Genomic DNA, 26,072 nt, shown 5'->3' on the forward strand with positions numbered 1-26,072 from the left:
AGGCTACTTGGCGCACCAAAAGCATTCATTTTTCCACAATAATTCAACTTTTACACGTTATTCTTTGCCTTATCGCATGTTTCATATCTTATCTATGGGCTCAATATGGAAATGAAGGGAGAAAGCGACTTCGTGTATTCCATTTTTTGATGTTTTCTGAAAAACCGTATTTGCCACCTGATTTTCAACATTGCGTTACGTAACAGCAGAGGTCACGCCGGTAAAAATTACCGGAAGTGAGCTAAGTTGCTGTCGTACTGTTTAACTATCTTTTCAGTTTATACATGTGGCAATGTTTGTACCCAAAGGTGAAAATAGTGTCTCAAGAATTTGAATATTTGTGAAATATTGCTAGTAAGGGAAACCTGTGCAATTAGCAGACAATGTTCATGAATCAATAGTAGTTGCCTCCTCTCTACTATGCACAAGGTAAACGGACACTGTCCTTTGAGCACAACAACATATAGAATGTCACCAGGCTAGCGGCCAAGTTCAGTTATTACAATGAATGCTGAACTTTCATTGATTCTCATCTAGGGTCATTAAAGATTGCACAAACTAAAGCATATTTTATTTTCCGAAATAAGAGTACATACAAATTAGATGACATCCCTCGTCTCTCGTCTCTGAAAAATCTTGACTACTCTTGAACTATATTTTTAGTGTAGGCAATGTTTGTGCCCAATGGTCAAATGGAAAATTTCTGGACATTTTATAAAGAATTAGAATATTTGTGAAATATTACTTGACGAACCTGTATAATTAATGGGCAATTTTCATGAATCAATAGTAGTTGCCTCCTCTCTACTATGTACAAGGTAAACGGACACTGTCCTTTGAGCACAACAACATATAGAATGTCACCAGGCTAGCGGCCAAGTTCAGTTTCTACAATGAATGCTGGACTTTCATTGATTCTCATATCTAGGGTCATTAAAGATTGCTAACTAAAGCATATTTCTTTCCGAAATAAGAGTACAAACAAATTATAGTAAGAATTCCAATTGAATGAACGCAGCTTTTAACAGCTGCACTCGATCCAACCGCGATCGTATATTGCGTATTTCAAACTACAACGCGAACGCACGACCTTGGATACAATGCTATCGAATCACGAGTGCGTTGGCATGGTTGATTCACTTCGCGTTACTCACGCACAGTCGCTGCACGCTGGCGTACATCGCGCAGTGTACGCCAAAATTCGTCACGCTATTGAAAGCTGCGTTCATTCAATTGGAATTCCCACTATAGATGACATCACTCGTCTCTGAAAAATCTTGACTGCCCTTGAACTATATTTTTAGTGTCGGCAATGTTTGTGCCCAATGGTCAAATGGAAAATTTCTGGACTTTTTTTTAAAGAATTAGAATATTTGTGAAATATTACTTGACGAACCTGTACAATTAGTGGGCAATTTTCATGAATCAATAGTAGTTGCCTCCTCTCTACTATGTACAAGGTAAATGGACACTGTCCTTTGAGCACAACAACATATAGAATGTCACCAGGCTAGCTGAGATTATGGCAAGACTTCAACAAATACTGAATACCAACTAGTTAATCTGCTGAATGTGTACTGTGGGTATTGACTTTGGCCAACTTTGTTCCCAAACTTCTTAAAAATCATTTACTGGATCAAATGACTTAATTTGCATTTGGCTTTAAAAAGGGTTGTCTCAAAGCTCACGAGAAATTTAAAAACAAATGCGAAATGCGATTTAAAAAAAAAAAAAATTTTTATTCCCGACTTTTTTCCATGGTATTTTGAGAAAAAAGTCTGATTTTCGCCGCTTTTTCTGGAAAAAACTAAAAAAAAAAAAATTCCGCATTTCTTTTTTGTCAAATCGTGCGATTTTACAACGCAGCAAGCTTTGAGACAAACCTTTTTTTTTTTTGCCTAATACAGGTGTTTAGTTTGAGTGGAGAAAGAATTATTTCATGCATGTTTGAAAGCAATTATCATATGGCTGGTGCAGATTTAGGCATGGGCACACTGGGCCTGTGTCCCCCTGTTCATGACTAAAAAAGCATTTTCATAATCAGTTTACTATTTTGAGTAAATAGTACCTGGGACATGGTGGTTGAACAAACAGAAAGCCTTATAAACTTCCTTAATTCAACCACAGTTTATTGATTCGCCTCAAGTTCGGTAGTGACGTAGGTGCGTATTTTAGCAGTATCAAATCGCACCCTTAAAGTTAATTGCACAGAGTGTACACACATGCACGTGTACAAATGCGGTTTGTCAGCACGCTTGCAGCGCAACCGCGATAAAGCATTGATGTGACTATAGAACTTGAGACAAACCAAATAATAGTCAACTATGTTACAACTCTGCTGAAGGTTTTCACTGCTATCTTTGATTGTCAAAATAACTGTTTCTACTAGGATGAATTTATTATTCATTCACCTTTATTTCCATAATTAAAAAACATATGATTATGGAGGAAATGATCAAAAATTTTGCAATGATAAACCTTCATTCAACATGGAAATTGACTTCAAATACTGTCAAAGCAGCATGCAAAATAATTCCATTCCAAAGGAGGGATCTATGCAATAGATACAGTTAGATACATTTCTCTGTGCAAAGCAGGTGAGAACTACCAGGGTTTTGTTGCTAAGCTAAGACTCTTTTGTGTGAAATCTGGAATTTTTGCTCAATTTCAAGTTCATCGTTCTCACTATGCTAGACTCAAATCAATATTAATATTTAATATATAGATACTGATATCTGGAATTGCAGTGTTGTGAGCCTCCTCACGCTACTCAACAAAATTAAAGGTTCGGAATCTGACAATCCTGATTTGCATTGTTTCTTTGCCTGTTTTCATGGTGCTAATCAGTGTTTTTCACCATCATGGGACTTCAGTACTTGGTAATGTAACTCTTATGTTGTCTGAACAGCACTGAATGCAATGACACTCATCCAATTTACAGTGTTAATGCTATTTTTGAAAAATGTTAAAAAACAAGTCTGATCCTTTAAGTTTTTTGATGAGTAGTGTATATACGATATATCAAAGTATAGTAGGCTGGTTTTTTCGTCACTCAAGATATGTGTTGAAATTTCAGATATAACATAAAAACACATTGATCCAATGTACACTGAGACAAAATATAGGTAAACCCCTGCATATAATGTAGTATATAAGAACTAATAAAATGCAATGTCTCTTTTTCCTGCTTGTAACTGTAAGACAAGACAGCCATGCCACACTGACTGAATCCCTGCATTTAGCAAGGATATTGCACACTAGTCAAGCTGAGCAAACTCAATGGTAACCACAGTACCCACAAATCTGATCACATTTTATCAGACTTTAAATAAAGCTTTGGCAATACCTCAACGTGAGTGATTGACTATTATTATAGTAAAAAGCTTTGAGTTGATTTTCTTGTGCACCAAAGAAAACATGCATGTATATATGTAGAAGGTGTGTAGTGTGGGTGCATTTGTAATCGCCTGCAAGTGGGGACGTAATTGTGACACCCTACATTCCAACTGGGGACCTCTTGGGAACCGTCCTCAGTTTTTATGGGCTGCAAATAACGTAAATAAAAATGTGAAAGTGTGTCGGTGAACAAAAAATGCATCCCCTGTTGATAAGTTATATATCATAAAAATCATGCATAATTTTTGTAACATCCTAGGTTAACCAGTGAAAGTCAAGACATGTAACATGACCCATTTGCAAAGTCCTGAACAGTGTTCCCGTTTGGGGGTGGTTTCACGTAGGGGGTATGTGCGTGTGTGTGAGAGAGCGTGCTGATAAAAAATCAACACCTTCAACCAAGGACGTTGACCAGAATGCATTTCACATAATAGTGGACACTCAGCAGGCAGCAATCCGAGGACATCATCTGTTCCTTTCAGCTACCATCATATTGCAAACAATGTAAAATTCATGTAAGACCATGTCTTGTTTGCCTGTGTAGGGTTAGGTCTCGTCTGGATTGCAAGACTTCAAGTGGATGTTTTTGTTAATGTTACCAAACATATGGCTTGTGGGATTATTTACTCTAAATGTTAACATGTCAACATCTTCTAAAGTTTGTTCAGCTTATATAAGGCGAAAAAAATAAGACTCATAACACTGTGTATTGATATATATAGTATGGTGTGCAAGCTGTGGGTGCAATGATTACGCTAGGTGTGCCTTGCGTAATGCATGACTAATGTACGCTTTTACGCAAGCGTGAGTTGGGACTTTATTGATGCGCGCAGTAACAAAAGCCAAATAATTTCCGCAGAACAAACTTTAATGATCTTTGTGTATGTGTTTCTTGGTGTTGGACCAGGCTGCGACAAATCGCCTGTCCGATAGCCCGGGGCAATCACATTTTTTGTCGGGCAATTAAAACTCTGAAGAGCTGTGCCCGATCGGGCAAGTCTAAATTTAAACCAGCTTGATGATTTAAAATGGAGTATTTCTGTCCAACTTGGCGTGTTCACAGAAGTAAAAAAACAGTCAAAACAAAGTAGTCAACTTCTTGAGACGGAACTCAAATTTCGCTAGGCTCTCGTATCCCACACCTGACTTGCAGACATATACATGTATATATGCTAATGAACCTCATGCGTCATGCCATTACGTGACGTATTGGAAGTTTGGCCAATTATAGAACCTGTTTCGGTGCAAATATCATGGCGTCAATGGCGTCAGCTGGCCATGTATTTGCATATGATTGAGATTGAGATGTACTAGTGGTTGGCGAAATCGTAAATCGCCGTGACTTTACTGACAAAATTTCACATAAAATACACATTATTTTCCACATGTAAGAAACAAACAGTGAAATAATTGAATGAAATGTTCATTTTTTATGCATTTCATGAATACTCATTTATTTATCAACTTAACTGAGAAAAGTATTGGATTTCAGTAAGAATGAAACTGCCAAATTCGGCACACTCACGGTACTATGCACTGCACTGCATGATGAGTACGGTATGTGACTTTGTCGACAATTGTTGCGGGAATATGGGTTAATTTCGGGCAACCAATTTTTGGATATTGCCTGCCCGATCGGGCAAGCTAAAAAATAAAATTTGTCGCGGCCTGTGTTGGACTATAATACAATGCAATGACTTCTGTAGGTATGTGCATAATTTATAACCTCTGCCTACAGACAATTTATGCAACAATCACATTAACACATCACACGAGTAAGTGCTATTGTAATTGTTTGACAGCTTAAAGCCATAATGTATGATTACGTAAAATTATAATTTTGTTATTCTTTACCAAATTGCTGAAATATAAAATGTGCAGTTACTAATGAGATTGTAGAAAATCCAAACATGTTGCTCCTGGAACTCTGAATAATAGTATGGGGCTACACTCTTCAGGAAAGTCATAGAGCAAAATGTTCATGCAAGTGCAAAACCCTGTGAATCAACTGATTGATGCACATGCAGTCACTTAGCTCTAAATATTGCCCCAGGTCAATATTCATTCTCATCAGGTCATTCTTCATTAGCCTACTTAACCCATGGAACTAGGGCTTCCCTGAAGGAACATATGAAGAAGAAACAAACTCTGTGGTTTTGAAGCCCTTCCTCCTGCATGAAACCATAGACATTCATCTTTGATGAAACAATTATGCTGACTGCTCTAGCCAGTGATTTGTGATCACTCATTAGGCATGTCCACACAATGGGCAATGCAGTTCTCAAGCAAAAACTTTAGGAAATCCTCTGGGTAATCTGTCTTGAGGATTCTGATCCCTAATTTTGTAACCAACTTTATCCCCCAAACATCTGGAAGATCTTGTGAATTCACAAGTGCTAATGCCATGTTAACAACCCTTTTTGCAGTTCTTGAGTGCTGAGCTTAACCTATGACCATGGTTTAATTATATTTAATATGGTTTAATGCAGTGCATCACTAGAGCGGTCACAATCAGCTTCCAGTTGTAATCCCAAAGCTAACATTTCAACAGGGATATAAGTAGACCCGAAGAAAAAAACCCTGAAAATTTGGGGAAAAAAGTACGGAAATTTGGACCAAAAAAATCTGGAATTTCATATTAATCCTTGAAGTTTGCATCCCTGATTAAAAAAATAACTGAGGATTACAGCCTGATGGAACCATGTGGACATGCAGTCGGGAATTGATTTAGGAACTGCAATTCCCAAGCATTTGGATCCTCAAGAATTCTGTGACCGCCTGAACAGGGCTATTGTCAAATAGACACAGGAGTATGAATGTTTGCTGGAGGGCTAGGGGGAAATGCCTATACATATGATTGCACTGCATTAATTTCACAGCTTCGTGAATTACATCTCTGATTGCATTGTCCTCGGGCCTCTCATATTTATGCATACACCAAATTCACTTCAATCACTGGTCAAGCTGGCTAGCTGGTTGTTGTTTTTTTGTTTAATTTGTTTATCTTGTTACTTATGTCACACATTTTGTATGGTATACATTTAAGGCTAATGAAAGTTGATGTTAAGTTTCCTATCACATAATTTTTGGTGGTGACTTTTTTTGAGGTGACTTTTTTCATTATTTGACTGTATTTTATTATTACCTATATTATATTATTGATAATCATATATAATATACAAACATTCATGCAAACATACATACAAACACACATCCATACAAAAGATCATTTGTTTTATATAAAAGAGCCAGGCAGAGCACTCACATTTTTCACACCTTTACTATTTTACTTATTGCTAGTGCTTTAAATTACTACTAAAAGGTTATAACACCTTTATCACATGGATGCATTAGTTCTTGGTGTGATTTAGGCATTGCCATCACGACATTACATCACTCATACATTAATTCTAGACAGTTCATTAGTTAATAAAGAAATTTCACCTTGTGAGCACCCTTACATCAAAACACTAATATGGTTCTCATGTTGTACGGTTTTCAATGATAATGCTGTGAATATTTTAGCAGCCGATTCTAAAATGGCATCACATATAGTTTTTGCAGAAAAGAAATCAAAGAATGCCTTTTATCCAGTTCTATCTTCTTTAAATAGCATTAAAAAAAAGATTTCTATCTTGTGTAGATAGCACTAAAAAGGACCATTTTCCATCATCTGTGGCTAGCACTAATCAATTTCTATCTTCTGTAGATAGCACTAAGAGACCAATTTCTATCTTCTGTAGATAGCACTAAGAGTCCAATTTCTATCTTCTGTAGATAGCACTAAGAGTCCAATTTCTATCTTTTGTAGATATCACTAAGAGCCAGATTTCTATCTTCTGTAGATAGCGCTAAGAGACCAATTTCTATCTTCTGTAAATAGCACTAAGAGACTGGTTTCTATCTTCTGTAGATAGCACTAAGAGACCCAATTTCTATCTTCCGTAGATAGCACTAAGAGACCACTTTCTATCTTCTGTTGATAGCACTAAGAGACCGATTTCTATCTTCTATAGATAGCACTAAGAGTCCACTTTCTATCTTCTGTAGATAGCACTAAGAGACCGATTTCTATCTTCTGTAGATAGCACTAAGAGTCCACTTTCTATCTTCTATAGATAGCACTAAGAGACCACTTTCTATCTTCTGTAGATAGCACTAAGATACCAATTTCTATCTTCTGTAGATAGCACTAAGAGACCGATTTCTATCTTCTGTAGATAGCACTAAGAGTCCACTTTCTATCTTCTATAGATAGCACTAAGAGTCCACTTTCTATCTTCTGTAGATAGCACTAAGAGACCGATTTCTATCCTCTATAGATAGCACTAAGAGACCGATTTCTATCTTCTGTAGATAGCACTAAGAGACCAATTTCTATCTTCTGTAGATAGCACTAAGAGTCCACTTTCTATCTTCTATAGATAGCACTAAGAGACCAATTTCTATCTTCTGTAGATAGCACTAAGAGTCCAATTTCTATCTTCTGTAGATAGCACTAAGAGTCCAATTTCTATCTTCTGTAGATATCACTAAGAGACAGATTTCTATCTTCTGTAGATAGCGCTAAGAGACCAATTTCTATCTTCTGTAAATAGCACTAAGAGACTGGTTTCTATCTTCTGTAGATAGCACTAAGAGACCAATTTCTATCTTCCGTAGATAGCACTAAGAGACCACTTTCTATCTTCTGTAGATAGCACTAAGAGACCACTTTCTATCTTCTATAGATAGCACTAAGAGTCCACTTTCTATCTTCTGTAGATAGCACTAAGAGTCCAATTTCTATCTTCTGTAGATATCACTAAGAGTCCAATTTCTATCTTCTGTAGATAGCACTAAGAGTCCACTTTCTATCTTCTATAGATAGCACTAAGAGACCACTTTCTATCTTCTGTAGATAGCACTAAGAGACCGATTTCTATCTTCTGTAGATAGCACTAAGAGTCCACTTTCTATCTTCTATAGATAGCACTAAGAGTCCACTTTCTATCTTCTGTAGATAGCACTAAGAGACCGATTTCTATCCTCTGTAGATAGCACTAAGAGACCGATTTCTATCTTCTGTAGATAGCACTAAGAGACCAATTTCTATCTTCTGTAGATAGCACTAAGAGACCACTTTCTATCTTCTGTAGATAGCACTAAGAGACCAATTTCTATCTTCTGTAGATAGCACTAAGAGACAGATTTCTATCTTCTGTAAATAGCATTAAGATACACCAAGTGTCTATCTTCTGTAGATAGCACTAAGAGTCCAATTTCTATCTTCTGTAGATAGCACTAAGAGTCCAATTTCTATCTTCTGTAGATATCACTAAGAGACAGATTTCTATCTTCTGTAGATAGCACTAAGAGTCCAATTTCTATCTTCTGTAGATAGCACTAAGAGTCCACTTTCTATCTTCCGTAGATAGCACTAAGAGTCCAATTTCTATCTTCTGTAGATAGCACTAAGAGACAGATTTCTATCTTCTGTAAATAGCATTAAGATACCAAGTTTCTATCTTCTCTAGATAGCACTAAGCAGGGTTCCCGCACCTTGAAGCCTTTAAAATTCAAGGATTTCAAGGTCCAAAAGCATGATTTTCAAAGACTTACCACAACACAAAAATCATGATGCGGCTCTCCATGCGGTACATACTAACGAAAGTGACAGCTCCTCTCCACTTCCCAAATTTTGTCAAAATTATACTTCAAGGACCATGTGCAAATTTCCAGGACTTTCAAGGCTTTGAAAAGGTGTTTTCAAATTCAAGGACATTCAAGGACCGTGGGAACCCTGACTAAGAGACCAATTTGTATCTTCTATAGATAGCACTAAGAGTCCACTTTCTATTTTATGTCAAAAAAAAGCATTACTACAACTGGGAACTTTTTAGGGGTAGGGTGAGGTTCCCAGTTGTACTCTACAACTGGGAACTTTTTAGGGGTAGGGTGAGGTTCCCAGTTGTACTAAACACAGGTCCCTGATTGGTAGGAGTTTGACACATAAAAGACACACAACTCGTAAAAAAGTCCCAATTCGGATACACATACAAGTAGGGGGTGTGCTCATTCTAACATATTATCAATATTGCAAGAACTGCTTTTTTAGGTATCGCACTTACCTGCAACATACTAAGTGGTTCATTAAGAGCAACAGGCATAGCAATTTTAGACAAATCTTTGCCTATATTCTTCTTTAATATATTCCATAGACTTAGATGACTTGTGTCAGGCTGGGGTGCCGGCAAACAGGTGCGACGACCTGTCTGAGATCGAGCTGTGCTGTCTTCTCCAACAAATTCCTCCACTGTGTGAAAGAAACAGAAACAGAAACTGATTATTCATGTGGATCAATAATAAGTGAGTGAATGTTCTTAGTCATCCAGAGGTTTTAAACAGAATTTTGGAAATAAATCTTAAGTCTTCCTTCAGTGCCGTAACATTTGCTATTTCCTCAGGTTGACTAAGACAATAGAAACAAATTAGTTTGATCTTTCAGTCAACCATCAATGCTTGGTCGATCCTTATTATTTATAAAATCAATTAATTGACTATTGTTTATTGTGATAACAAATATGAATCTTTGCTTGCATTGATATCAACTAATTTAAATTTAGCATTAATTAGTTGATAGTTCATTAGTAACAAGCTTCGAATCAGCATTGACGGCTGACCCAAAAGTAGCCCTCATGCACTTTTTGCCATTGACAAGTTAAAATTTTTTTTATTGGGCTATTTTGTGAAATGTGTGAGTTAATCACCTTTAATAGACCCTGTGTATTATGAGTCCTTGTATACTAAACTGTACAACAGCACAGCCACTAACAAAAAGGAATGTACAATTATTTATATATCTTTTAATTGTCCTTAGTGAATCAAATATATTGCAATGTCCATTCTAATATTCACATACAGCCATGTTACTATTCCGCAACTTTACACAACAGATTACATCATCAGTGAGACAACCCTAAAATGTGTTTCAAAATCCAACAAATTCCACATCGTATCCTCGTGAGGGAATTGTAGTAACATCTTGAGGCTCTGAGGCAATTATGTATAAGGATTTACACATAGTAGCTTCAAGTAGCAACTCATAAGTCATAACCCCACTTCAATTCTTCAGAGTACTGTCCCATATGATTAACATACAGTCATTTTAACTTGCTATGTGAAGATTTGCTAAGTAAATTTTCACACAGCAAAGATTTGCGAATTAAATTACTTCAACTGCATCTACTACAAGGCTCTTTTTGAATAGAAATTTGAACAAAAAGCATTCCAATGTTAAAAAAGCATAACAGTCTTTCTGATATATAGTCATGAATATTCACAATTTTCAACCAAAATGACCAGTCAGTGTTTTGTCCATATTTCCCGCTAAGAATGCAAATGTCCTGAAATTGTAGTATCTTTTGCTATACTTTTCATAGACTGTGCAAAATGTCCTGAAATCATGACATTCCCTGAAGATAGTTATCTCTACTAAACAATCAAAACATGACAATAGCCTTTTAAAGCAAAAAAAGCAGCTGATGTTTTAAGCACTGAGCATAAAATCAATGGAAAAGTTGTTATGGTAAAAATAAATACCCGGAGGTATATGATAGAGAGAACTTGTCAGAGGCCATGAGCCTGCATCACTACTAGACATGAATGTATGAACACTTAAGTAGCCTTTCATCATCTACATGTATGAAGCAACCTGATGTAGGTTTTGCATAGCTTGAGGGACATATCAAGTCTCTTTAATGATTTCTTTGGTGCAATCAGGCACAATGTGTAGGATCTCAGGAAATACAATTTGGGACACACCTAAAATAACTCTGCAGTTGCTTTTGTTTTCTATTGTTTATGCAATGCTATGCCAATTCATTGCTCAGAATCAATGATTCAATTTTGACATCAGTTTGTTCAGCAAGCTGTTGTAATTACAATGTGCAGTATAAGGATGAAGATAAGTGAATTGCGGCAGGTATTTGTGTTTGCTGGGTGTGGGAGATTGCATGATATGGTAAATATCTGACACATTAGTATCATTCATCAAAATATAATTCATTACATCTTTCTTTCTTATTATGTATTTCACAGTATTTGATGTCACAATGTTTTATGATAAAAAAGACATTTTAAATAAAACAATGAAAATGTAGTGGCTTTACAACTTTTGACTTGTCTTTAGAGAATAAAAGTATTGTTTTGAGACCTGACTGTGTTTCTATCGCCTGATATAATACAGGAGATAGTATTATTTTAAGTGGACTAATGATGCGGCAGGCCAAGTTGCTCCATGCACAAATAATACTATCACCATGTTCTCTATCGATAGAGACATGACTGGGTCTCAAAACAATACTTTTATTCTCATTCTTAAACAGATGACCTGTAAAATTATGTTTGCATGTAATTTACATCCACTCTTTATGGCAATTTTTATCAAGTTCAACCAGTCACTCCCATGAATGAAATTGGCAAATCCATTGAGTCCTTCACACACGGTCCCAAAATATCGCACATGCCGATGCGCGAGATCACTGCGCTCATACCATGTTACGCCCAACGCAAACGCTACACTATATTGTCTCATACAACATGGGCAAGAACCAATGAAATTAAAGGAAAAACTGATTGCGAATACTCTATCTGATGATTGCTTTATATTTTCTACTTTAAATCTTGCAGACTACTCAGCAATGTTAAAGGCCTATATGTGATGTGATCAAGGGGAATGAGTCACACGTCGACCCTGGTTGAAAATGAGTTTTACATTTGTTTCTAACTTAGACAATATAAAAACAAATATAAAACAATATAAAACAAAAGAATTTTAACACTTTCTTTGCCAATATCTCAAAATCAATATTAGTGACATCCGACTAATTTCCCTTGATCATGTCACATATTGTCACCTTTCTGTATTCACATGGTAATGGTCAGATCTCATGCACAGGAGAAAAACATGAGACCCAGTTAAAGGTTAAATTAGTTTATTACCACTATCATGTAGTAAGCAAATAGATGTGTTATTTACTAAGACGTGAACAAATTGTGCAAATGTATGCTTTCTATCGTACCGTTAGCTAGAGTGTGGTTAGACGGAGCACTACAATAAACCTGGGTATACTCAAAACTGATTTCAAGCACTATTTAAGGAATACGTACGTGTATGCTATACGCAACCCTGGAAAAAAGACAAGGTACTAGGTCCTGAAGGTTTTGGTTTGACAGATTTTTTAAATGCCTTGATTTTTTAAAGATACATTTTTGCTACTACCCTAAAAAAGGTTTGATGTTTTGAAGTATTGGCTATTTTGTCTTTCATGTTTATTATTTGATTTACAATAATTATTTTGCAAACCTTGTGTGATAAAAATAGTATGATGACTATTCATGGTATTTGAAAAACAGTGACCTAAAACATCCTCTGTGCTTATACTTCCTATTTACATAGCCTATTTTCCCAGTGGGACATTTAGTTTTATACTGCACACATGCATGACCAGAAAAATACCAAACAAGGGCCCCTTTCAGAGAATTAAAGAAGCCTAGAATGAATTAGAAGCGAGCAAATCTCCTTTAAAGAGTAAAAGACACATGTTTTCTTGAAAAAGGTTGTTTTTGTGAACTTCTAATTTGCATCAGCACCATCCATCACTCATGCATAAATATTAGAAAACAATAAAAAAACATGTAATAAGGAGTGCATTTTATCAAAAACCTGTAAATGCAGCACCTTTTAGATAAAACCCTGCTTTACAAAGTAATGAATCAAAATCAACAAACAGGTTAACCAATATCAATAGTATCATATTATTATCAGATATTGAAGGGGTAAAATTTGTTATGACACCATGCTAAAATCCTGTTTAGGGTATGTTTTGAAAATCTCTGGTCGTGCATGTGTACACTATAAAACTTGAGTGTTCCCTGGCCTATTTTGATGCTACACTGGAAGTCCTCTGGGATCCAGCAGGCGCTTTGTGCTGATAACAGACCCAGGGATGATTCCTTACTCTTTTAAGGGAGTCTGTGACCTTTAATGTGGTGGTATTGCACAAGACCAATGGCTTAAATGCGACATCTGAATCAGGTGGCAATACATGCCTACTTCAAATTCAGCACGGTCTGAAGGAGGCACATAGCAAGCTTTGGAAAACTAGTTTGTGTCTGAAAACATTATGTCTCAATTTGCTCAATAAACACATATATATTTTGGTTTTTGACCTCATCTTATACTGCACGACCACCTTGTCAGATTCATATTGTGATTTGACAGCTATATTGGTTATGATCCTTTGGTAAGTAATCTTGATCAAAATCAACAAGCAGGTTAATCTGTCACTATCAATAGTATCATATCATATCAACGACGGGCCTCATAATTGCTAAATTGTTGGTCTATAGTATATAAAAGTATACATATTTAGAATGGCAAAGATTTGAATAAATCCATCTGTGAAGTCAAATTTTGCCAAAAATGCACAATTTTGGAACAAATACCCATAACCGTGTTTTTTTTGCCCAAATTCTTTTGGACAATGTATCAAAAAAAATTACCTATTTTATAAAGGACTGCATGTGATCACCATAGGCATAGACCCACCCTACAAAATATGGTCTTTATGGTCATGCAAATTAATCAGGAATCAACAAATTTAAAGGTCCGTGATCCAATCGATATTGTTATACACATTTCTGCTTCTCATATCAAAACTGCTGCAGAAATGCAACTCAAAATTTGGAAACAAATTGTTTTAATGGTAGAAATCAATCTAAGATAGAAAACAGAACATGCTTCTTTAGCTAAGGTATAATATTATTAACCTACATATATTTATAAACATAACTGTTGTCAACAAATTCATAATTTCTTCTTCCATTGTTAACAATCCCTGACATTTTGGCCCAAACAATATTTAACACTTCAAAACATGTCCTTTTGATTGAAAATTCAACCAATTTTCACAGCATAAACAATGTCTTATACAAATTCTTTGACTTTCAAAATATGACAAAATTTGACAGCAACACCATATCCAATAATATCATGTAAATTATACAAATAAAATAAAAACAAAAAACATCACCATTTTTCTAAAAAATAAGCAAGACAAAAAAAAAGCATGAAATGGAATTGTCCTTGAAATGCTGTTGTTACACTCATTATGGGGTTTTAATCAAATGTCAACTATTTTATGTAAAGCAGATGTGGAGGAGTTATTTTCCCCTTAGCATGATAAATGAACCAGAGATGCTCAATTTATCCTCTACATGTAGATGTTGTACCGATTCACAAGTTATTTTGAACCAATCAAATGGGTTGTTCTTCTCAAAGCAAGAACTTAACAAGTCAGTTCATGTACTGTAATCTTACATCCCTCATCACTGGCCTCTGTATGATATAATTCAACTTGAGCTTGCAGTGCATTAAGGCTAGTCTGCAAATAAAATGTTCTCAAAATTTGCACACAGTAATATTTGATTGCTCTCACAAGATAATTAAAAGAATGATCAGAACAGTGTGAGTGTGACAGGATGAGTGCATTTGAATCTTGCACGTTTACTACATCACATGCAAATGAAACGTGCCACGGTACAATGAGCGCTAATTATTCAAAAGGAAATTAATACTGCTATATATCCTGGTTCCTATTGCCCAATTAATTTCTTATGTGAATGCACTTCTACTGTTGATTTTCTTTCTTCTAGCATGCTCTTATTTTAGCAATAATATCTCCAGATGTGAGATAAAAAAGTGTTGCATTTAGGTAAATTACTCATGCTATCTACTGAAGATAGTACACATGTTGAGTCACACAGTGCTTCATGAAACCTTTTGATTGATACCAAAGAAGAGTATTGTATTAGGTGTTTCGAGGTCCTTTTTCTGCATGGTCTGTATCAATCACTTACCAAGCAATTACATACAAGTGCATGTTAGAGTGAATTATGTGCCACCAAGCTTGGGTTCTGTGAACCTGAGAAATTCATTTGCTTTTGGTCCCATTAGTGTACAAATTAAAAAATCTAAAGTCAACCATCTTTATGTTCTATCTCACTTTAAAGTTTCCAGAAATTCCTACTACATGTATGACAGCAACATTCCTTAAGGCAGAGGGATCACGATTTAACAGTGTTTGCATTCAAATATTGAGACATATAAAACTGATTTATACACAAGTGGAATGGTTTGGGTTCTATAAGGAAGATCACAAAGCTTGGTATGAGGGGGTATCATTTCACCCCATGTGCATTTTCTCAGGGGGGGGGGGCACCTAAAACTTTCTGCAAGACCAATGGAAATATAAATGTCATTATTGGCTTCCTTAACTCATTTCCTGTAAGGCAATGTGTTAATATTAGGAAGTACACTGCAGTGTTTTTTAGTTTTTTAATTAAATGGCTAAAACTGGAAACAATATTGCTAATGCCATTCCACTTGCAGTAAAAGCATTGTGGACCTATTTAAGTTACAAAATATTTATTAATCATGCTTATTGCCTTATTAAATTGCATCCCAACTCTTTTTGATGCCGTAATCAGAATGTATTCATAGCAAGTGCAAAATTAGTTTAATGACGGCTGCTTTAAAGACTCCCCAATGAAGGGTAACATAATAGTCCTTGATTAATAGAGTATGGTCAAATGTACACACTAAGGATTTGCAGAATACAGCTCACATTCAGTCACCTGTATGCAATGAACATTTGACATTTTAACTGACACTTTCTTTTTTTTCTTCACTAACATGTCGCGAGATATATCAATCACCTTTAAAACCTGAGAGCTGCCTCTTCCTATTAATAATATACTTGAGACGGATTATCAGAGATTTCTGTACTTTGTCCAACTGTTCCACCAAATGATCAATAATCATGCCCAGGTCAATGTGATTATGTGTATTTCATAAAACATTAAATTAAAACAACTTGTTCTGTTAGTGTAAATTGCTATCACCTGCATGGATTGCTAGGGTGTGTATGAATGATAGCTTGTCTGCTTCATTCCATTGTGGCGTATGGTGATTTATGGTCATTTATTTAAAAATGGCACATATGTTTTTAATGATGTTCTCTTTTATTTTGCTAACATACAAATTGGCCCGACCCTAGACTTTTTTTCTTATTTTTTTTGCAAAAAGTAATAATAATAATAATAAAGTTACAAATTAAAAAAATAGAAAAAAAAGTTCCAAGACCTTTATCATAACAAGGTGGCATAAGGTATTGTTTTGTGTGTGTTTTCCATACTGATGTGTCATTTTGTTTTTGTACTTATTGTTTTTAATTTGCCAGTAATACTGTGTCTTTATTTCCTTTGAAAGTTATATAAAGGTAAAATCTATTTATTTTACTACATAAATTTCACATCACATACAAAATAATGTCTGATATCGGCATTTCATCAAACGTAAGTTTCTCAAAAAGTTGTCTAAATGCGGTACCGGTACCGCACATTACGCCACTATGGAATGAAGCCGGCAAACTATGGATTACGAATTCAACAGCTTCACATTATGCAATATTAAAAGTATGGACATACTTTTATTCTACCTTCATTTTGATGTCAGATTTTTCTCTATTATCAATATTACTTTCATGTGTTTGCCATTTATTCGCTTCATTACAACACCACATCTACGCTTGTTCAAGAAAGGTGAACATCTTAAATTTTGATGAATTTTGGGGTGTTCTAGTTTGAGAAATCATTGATCAATAAACCCTTTAAAGAAATAAGTATGATTTACAATACTTGTTTACTTTTCTAATTATTTGTTTGCATGTGATATTTTTTTTTAAATTACAGACTACTGCCTTGTCCAACTGCCGCCTGCAGCTGCAACAGGTGGATGGATTAGACAAAGTCATAATATTTCATTATGTCACAACAAGATTTTGATCAAAGTGCGTATTTTCATAAGGCAATTATGACCTGTCATCGTTCACAGACTGTCCAATTCATTCAATACACTTTCACCCAAACACCCTTTACCCAATACTCCCAAAATGAGAAATTTAAACCAAAAGATCCTAATTATGGTAACATTTTTTGTCTTACAAAATTGTGTGACCCACAGATCCTATCATTTTGTCAGCGAATGCACCCTAGTGCAAGAATTTTATGCCAACATCTGCATCCATTTTTCTTCTTCTTTTCTGGCCTTATTGCCTTTGTTTAACACTTGTCCACATTACAAAAAATATCACATTTAAAAACAAAAACAATGCATACAAACTAGAGCACATACAAATTAGAGCACATCATTCCTTTCTGCTTTCCACAACCCCAAATCTCGAGCAAATTCCCACTTTCTGGGAGCCTCCCCTGGAACAGGCAGTCTGGTTAAAACATAGGGCACCTGCTACCCAAACCACAGGGTTAGGGATTTATCAGTGTATATTTACAGCTTGACTATTACTGGACACCAGCAACCAGGTTTAGTGGAAGCTATTCCTATTAATATGGAGAAGCAAAATGAATTGATCGCTATATGCATACAGCATTATGACGGCAGAATTATTATGCAACTCTTGAGTCCACACAAAGCTCTTAATTGGTCTACGTTGAATAATGAAATGAATACGGATAATTAGAATGAATTGGTTGCTGTACGGGTGATTAGCCTGTATATTGTCAATTAGACAAAAACAAACAGAATTCAATCCATGCATATTTATGCTATGTGTGGGGCCTAGTTAGATGCTAATGAAGATTCATTAACATTATCCATCTAAATGGGGAAAACTCTACTGCAAAATAACAATCCTTCATTTTAGAAACCCTTATGATTTTTATGACTGAAAATGTTATTTAAAATTAACCTTTGATGATGCTATGATATTAAAATGCATACAAATACAAGTGTAGTTATCATCCTAATATTATTTATTTATGTCAAGACTATGCATGTTTCTGCTTGTCAGTCAGTTTCTGCATTGGTTTTGTAATTGGATGTTATAATTTATGCTGGCATGTGAGTGACCAAACGTAAAAAAATTAGGAAAACATTTTTTTAAACAGCTTACAAAGCTGACATTTCAAAACCTCCTACATTGTACACTTTTATAATAGAGCATGATGTAGTGTAGAAAAAAGGGGGAATCTAAATTTAAAGTCTGAAATCTGGCATGAGAAAGATCTCCCAAAATGCCTGTATATGACACTTGACAGAGAAAGTAAATATGCCAAAATGTGCTCAATATCGATACTATATTCAACCTAATTAGCAGACTGGGCGCCTAAGTCAGTCATTTTGGGGACTCTTATTAAAATTACAAAATAAAAGATAGAGTGAAAAGGGGGCACTTAGACAGTCGTCACTCAAAATTTTTTGTACAGGGTGCTTATTAGGAGAGGGGCACTAATTAGGTCAAAAACAATACTCTCATTTTGGAAACTGCATCGCTACAGGTGTGTAGCACAAGTAGCCAGCAACATTATAACATTGCAATGAAGAAATAAGGATTCACAAAACACTCCGGATTTTGTTACCTCGTCTCGCCTACTTTTCTCGAAAGGCAATGTTATAGGGTAAATGGTGCAAAACATTCTATACTTGCATTTAAAAGTACACTTTACTTCAGGGGCTGTCATTTTCTTTGACAAGTTGTCCAAAATTTGGAATGCCATTAAGTTTTATGACTCTAATTTACACAAAACCAACAGTACACAAGTATAGTAATAGTGTGTACACTTATTTTGTTTACATCATATTTGTATTACTGAATTTGCTAATTTCCTTTCAGTTTCATGAATAACATTTTATGTGTACAATGTAATAACTGCATACTTTTATTACATTAAAAAAGAAGGCATATCCCACTAGCTTGGGTCTCTCAAAATAAAACTGACAGCCCTAAGTTCATTATTATGTAGCCTACATGTAGATAAACCAACTATAAATTATTTGCATTGCATTTACAATGTAAAAACAGCACCTGATGTAGTTCCCAACATATTGTCATAATTTAGGTCATTATTAAAGAGTAAACACAAAAATCTAATTGATTGTCATTTGCTGAAAAACAAGAGCTCATTCAAGTGCTGTCAAACTACCATACATGTATTTACAATCAAGCAAACACAAACAAACAGGATTTAAACAAACACACAAGTGCAATAAAATCTATAATAATTGCTTTTCCTATAGCAGTGTACGTGTTAATAGCAATTCCTAATCAATCGAATCAAATCATAATTCATCACATACCACGCGACGCCCCCTCTGGATTGACCGCATCGGATTCTCCATTTAGTTCTTTCTCTTCTTTCTTTAAATGCATCTTCTTTCGAAGCGTGCGCAACATCCACCTCGTGCGTCTGGCAACCATGCATCCCTTACGACCACCAACTCAAAGCCGTTAAGAAACAAGGGGAGCTGGCTGCTGCTGCCTATGTGTGGTTGGCTAACTGATAACTAACTCTGACTAGGCAACATACACTGACACTTGTCTCTATCAGCTACCGTTATGAGATGCACTACATGATCGACGGACAAGATACTGCCAAACAATTTAATTTCACCAGCAATTTATTTTCATGATCGCTTGATTTGTACATTAAATTGCTGGGAAATATGGCTGTTCGTAAATTTGGCTTTGCTGCACAAAGCTTAGATGTGTGGAAATGTTTTGCCCCTGACATGCGGTCCTTTAATCAAAAATGAGACAAAACAAGGATGCAACGAAAATGAATGTTTTACAGTATTCAGCCCACACACATCCTGGGAGGACTACAAACACATACAGTAATTTAACAACACACCACTTGAGGGAAAATTGAAATTGAGTGTTTCTAGATGTTATTGGATGATGTAGACCACTGCAGCTATTCTGAATGCAAGTAGTGATGTATCAATGTATTAATAAGTAATGAAGCTGTGTATTTTGACATTTAATTAAAGGGGATTAAATATAAAAATGTTTTTAGCACCATGCAACTAACATACCATGCAAAAATCATGGTATGCATCTAAATTAAGGTGTTAAAAATAAAGGTTTATTTAGAAGAAAATCCCAAATTTTGTGTGTGACATTTCCATCAATTTGCACAATTTTTATTGAGTAGAAAATATGTTGGCAGAAAACGACATGCTGGTGACATTTGGATGAAATTCACTGTGTAATTTTAGGTTTGAAATCATTGTCAATGATTTATAAACAAATCATAGGAAAAAAATCTGTCATCATTTTGAAGTGAATTCCAAACATACCGGGTATCACATCGCATGTGCGAAAATAAATCCAGTAATATCAAGGAGCGTGGCCAAAAATCTTCAACTGTAGGAAGGGGTCTAAGGACTGGTATGAGTAGCTAAAAGGTGTCCAAAATAGGCTAATTTGTCATGCTTTTGGCATAAACCTGGGACGCTTGAGCACCCAAAGCCACATGGATGTGCACACACCTGATATTGGGGTAATTCATTTTAAAGCCCCCCCTGTGGAAGATATGACATTAATCTTCTACATAGGGAGTGTGAATTTCAAATTGGGTTACCTGAATTGGTGCCTCCATTTGAAATCTACACCCCCTGTGTGGGAGATTACGGTCATGTCTTCCATATGAGGTGTATGAATTTCAAATGGAATTGCCCATTAGTGCCTTTAACTGTACTAAGTTCGTACTATGGTCACCTATGGCAAATTGACCATAGAGAATGCAAATTATCCCTTGTTTGCAGGGATATGCTGCATATGGGTTGCATATTCCGCCATTTGGTACATCAATTGACCTCCTTTTTGAGGTATTTTTCGAGGTATATTTTGGTATAACGATGTGTGTTTGTTCAAAATTTTCTAAGAAATAGTCGAATTTGCCTCTTTGTAGCCAAATTTTACCACAAATGGTAAAAAAAAATGCAAATTTTGCTTTAAATTTTGAGTACATATAATGGGTTATATTGTCTTGGAAATTGGTATATTCTAGTAAAGGGTCCACTTTTTGATTCCCCGAGCCCTGCACATGTGTACCTCCCTACCCAACCCAACCTCAAGTACTCCCCTGATTACAAAATAGCTTGATAGAGAAAGGGATAAACTGCTGACAAGTGCATCAAGGGCCTTGTGTTCAGTTCAATCCCATACACAGCTAATGCTCCAAGCCATGATTTTGACACTTTTAAATTCATAAATGAAATGAGACATGTGGCTAAATGCCTGCGGCAAAGTGAGCAAATTTCTGACTACATCAAAGCCACAGCTCCTATTATATATTGATCCAAATCCGCATGCATGCACTCATCAAATTCATCAAATTTCAAAGGTCATCTTTTTTCAGAAATGCAGGTACCTTGCAGGCTAGCACTTGAAACTGATTAGAACTTAATTAAGATGGGAAATATTCTTGACAACTCACTGTACATATATACAGTTAATTGAACTTTTCACGACTATTTTTTTTTCTAGCAATATTTTATATTCTATATTGTATTATTTTTCTTGGTTTAAAGAGGTTAAAAAAATAATCAGTGTTCAGAATCTTTAGTTTAATTATTTTAATCTTTAGTGATTTGGCAATGCAAAATATAAACTTTTGCTTGGCTAAATTAGAACTTATTGAAACATTTTGTGAAAAGATGCTCCATCTCCTCATCAACATCAGCACTGCAGCATCCGATGCAGTATCCTCATCATCATTACTCAGCATGTTTGTGAAATCAGCACTAGATTGACTTGGAAAAAGCTATTTTTAGCAGCTATCTGAAGTGACTCAAACCTGAATATCATTCCTAGGGTCTCTTTCACATAAACCATAATTCATTTCAGAACTATATGATAAAACACATAAGGCTCAAACCAAAAACTAAATTTCAAAGTTAACACTGAAAATCAATATTTCAATTGGATTCACATTATAATGTACACATGAATTCATCCGATTAAATATGGAAAATTATGATTTTTGTTATATTCATTACATCTTGAAATAAATATTTCCAATACTGGCCTACTTTGTTACGGATTGGATTGAGGTCACATGAATTCAAGCTGAACAGACCTACTCAAGACTCAGTTAAGCATAAAAATGATTCCAAATGTGAAATCTCTGTGGAGTCTTAACATAATGTGACCCAACACAAGTAAATGTATTGAAAGGGTATATGTGACGTGTCATGTCAAAAGGAGACACTTTTGGGCAGGCTATCAATTTTGAAGTTTTTACATATCTTAAATATAGAGATATTTTGCTCCAGAACGCCGTTTTCCCCAATGAAATCGGATATTCCTAAGCGAAGATATTGCGTTTGTAAGTTATGGTATTATAAAATTGTAAGTTGAGATATCGGCCTTTAAAAATATTATTGACAATGTAGAGGGTAGGAATTAGCTTGAAAAATGTCTCAAAAAGTACAAGATGCCAATTATATTCTGGTCTGAAACTATCAGACAATATTATTAACATTAATAACATCACAATTTCGCAATAAAACCAATTTGTGAAAAAATCACCTCCGGGCAGATTTTTGGCTATTTCTCCATTTACGATCCTGCCCAAAAGTGTCTCCTTTTGACATGACACGTCACATATTTCTATTACTACAGTATGTTATATTAATCAGTGAACATTTTGATGCCAAATTCAATGTTATACAACATTCCTTTCCAAAGTATGAACATTTGAACATCATGCATGTTGTCTTCTTGCATTATATTAACATCAGCAAGTTATCGCAATTTGAAGTTTGAACTTTGTAAACATCAATGGGAAAATAAAATGAAAATACCTCTCAACATGGTTCCCTTACATTTGCATGAAAATAAGCATATGACCCACTTCAAAGTTCACCCATGGTACATTATTATGAAGTTGATCTATTTTGACCTTGTTCCACATTTGTAATCTTGAATCAAAAAGGCTTTTTGCCTCTTTTACTGACATTGGGTCACATATACATGTAATGTAAGCAAATAGGCTTCCTTGTTCAGGGTAAAATCAGAAATTCAGGGGGGATCCTGCTTTAAAAAATGTGCTCTTATCCATTTAGGACTATATCAGTTTCTTCCATCCACCCTTTGTTTTTTGTCCTATGGACAATTGTCTGTCATCACTGATATTCATAAAAATCAACAACACAGATACTTGTTTTGAACAAATCAATTTCCCCTCCACCCTCGCTTTGATTATCACATCTGTAGCAACAATACTGAATAATGCAATATTTTCAAGTGATCGAAGTCCTTATTATTTTCCCAACAACATGTTATTGCATTTGAATTTGTCTATACAGAATGTTTACACAAGCAAACGAGAAAGAAATTGCAATGAAAACACTAGTGTTTAAAAGAGGCCTTGACCATCTTTTATGTTTGAATTGCTTCAAAAATCGATACCTTTGTATACGTACATCCATGTTATTTCTCAATTCTAGTAGTGTCCAGCGAGTTAACTCAATATCTATCAATTCCCTGGTCCACATTGGGATCAACAAATTTGATGGGCTTGACCAATCATTAGCTGTTGTCACAAACTTGGAAGGAAATTCTTACATGCATTACAGGTAATTACATTTTTTGAATGAATGTAAAGGGGGTAATGTAAATGTTTAATACAGCAAACAGTAACACTATATATCAAAGTATTTAATCCTCGATCATGTACCTACTGCAAGTTGATATGATCAATCAACACCAAATAGCAACAAACACTACCATAATTATTTACTATGCTATCAGGGGTAGATAGTAACACACACTGTATAACACATACTGTACTATCAGGGATAGATAGCAACACACACTGTACCAGGCATACTGTGATCAGGGGTAGATAGCAACACATACTGTACCATACACACCATAATTGACATGATCAATTAACACCAAATAACAACAAACACTCTACCATACATACTGTGCTATCAGAGGTAGATAGCAACACATACTGTACCATACATACTGTGCTATCAGGGGTAGATAGCAACATACACTGTATTATGCATAATGTGCTATCAGAGGTAGATAGCTATACACACTGTACCATGCTATCAGGGGTTGATAGCAACACATACTGTACCATACATAATGTGTTACCAGGGGGTTGATAGCAACACACTGTACCAAACATACTGTGCTATCAGGGATAGATAGCAACACATACTGAACATACATACTGTGCTATCAGGGGTAGATAGCAACACAACACATACTGTACCGTGCATACTGTACTATCAGGGGTAGATAGCAACACACACAGTATCATGCATACTGTGCTATTAGGGGTAGATAGCAACACATACTGCACCATACATACTGTGCTACCAGGGTTGATAGTAACACACAATGTACCATACATACTGTGCTATCAGGGGTAGATAGCAACACATACAGTTCCATGTATAATGTGCTGTCAGGGGTAGATAGCAACACATTGTATACCATGCATATTGTGCTATCAGGGACAGATATCAACACACACTGTACCAGGCATATTGTGCTATCAGGAGTAGATAGCAATATACTGCACAATACATACTGTGCTATCAGGGGTAGATATGAAAATATTGTGACACTTTTGCAGTATCAATGCTATTCTGTAAAATATGAATTTCAAGAAATATAAAGATGTACAGTAATCTAATCAGTAATGCCTCTCATCACCTACTTCTGATCACGAGCAACAGACTTGATACCCTGTACCAAAGAATCAACACATGATTTATATGGTGCAAAACATAGATAATGCACTCTACAAAAAGCAGCTGACCACATTGGACCAGACACATCTTATAAACCATTTACAATCATTCATAGACGTAGCACTACAGGGGCAGTAATAAGAAGAACCATCGCAGCCAGCATCGGCTCCCCAGGTTTTGTACAGGTAGGTGGGACAATTAGCAGTACGTTCCTTGTCCAGGAAATTTTAAGGTAGCTCAAGTTTCGACGGGAACAGAATTAAGACACCACAGGGGCTCCGTACCATTAGAGTCTAGTGCCTTATGAATTATGTGGCCCAATGAATGAACTTGATATCCCACAATTGCACAATTTTTGAATTATTGTCATGGATGTGTAGAGTAACAATATATCTGTCTTTGCTAAAAAACCAACAACCTGGGTACCCAAACTTTTTAGCTATAGAGGGCAGTATTCTTTTTCTCACATAGGTTCATACACTGGGTAAAAACTTCTAATGGATTTTTCTCAGTTTAGTGTCTGTGTGGGATATCAGGTTATATTCTATTTGGCTTCCTTGAGGTAGTGATGTCAGTGTATGCTCCAACGGGTGCATTTTTAAAGAAGTGGAGCACTGTAATTCAGCCAATGGCTGTAATTATGATTTGTAATAACCTGTGATGAATGAATGAATGAATGAAGGCTTATATGTTCTATCAAAGACAGTGCATCTGTATACATGCAAATTAACTGCGACAAATGGACTATAATTGACTCAATTGGACACAATCAATTTTTGGACATCTGATATTGACTACTTTCCTTTGTCGGTGCATGAAGAATTGTCACTACTTCCCCTAAAAACATGTTGTATTTGTATATTGTACCATACATTTGTTCTACTGCAACCCTCACACTCTTCTAAACTCTGTCAATATATACCACCTGAAGAAACCAGAAAAATCATATCCCCCCTTCCTGCAATGGGCTACTCAATTTGAAATCCATGTACCCCCTTGGAAAACATGATCTTAATCTTCCACACAGGGAGTGTGAATTTCAAATGGAGTTACC

General features: G+C 35.6%; 1 protein-coding gene across 2 annotated transcripts in view; it reads right to left on the reverse strand.

Annotated features, from left to right (window-relative positions):
- Positions 1-26,072, reverse strand: part of LOC140155722 (oxysterol-binding protein-related protein 6-like) — a 95,309-nt gene that overhangs the window by 15,473 nt on the left and 53,764 nt on the right. For both annotated transcript variants that reach the window (XM_072178656.1, XM_072178655.1), the window contains one exon: positions 9,507-9,691. In XM_072178656.1, the coding sequence (XP_072034757.1) occupies positions 9,507-9,691 (185 nt within the window). The remainder of the gene's footprint in view (positions 1-9,506; positions 9,692-26,072) is intronic.

Source organism: Amphiura filiformis, chromosome 6 (assembly GCF_039555335.1).
Source record: "Amphiura filiformis chromosome 6, Afil_fr2py, whole genome shotgun sequence".
Classification (NCBI taxonomy): domain Eukaryota; kingdom Metazoa; phylum Echinodermata; class Ophiuroidea; order Amphilepidida; family Amphiuridae; genus Amphiura; species Amphiura filiformis.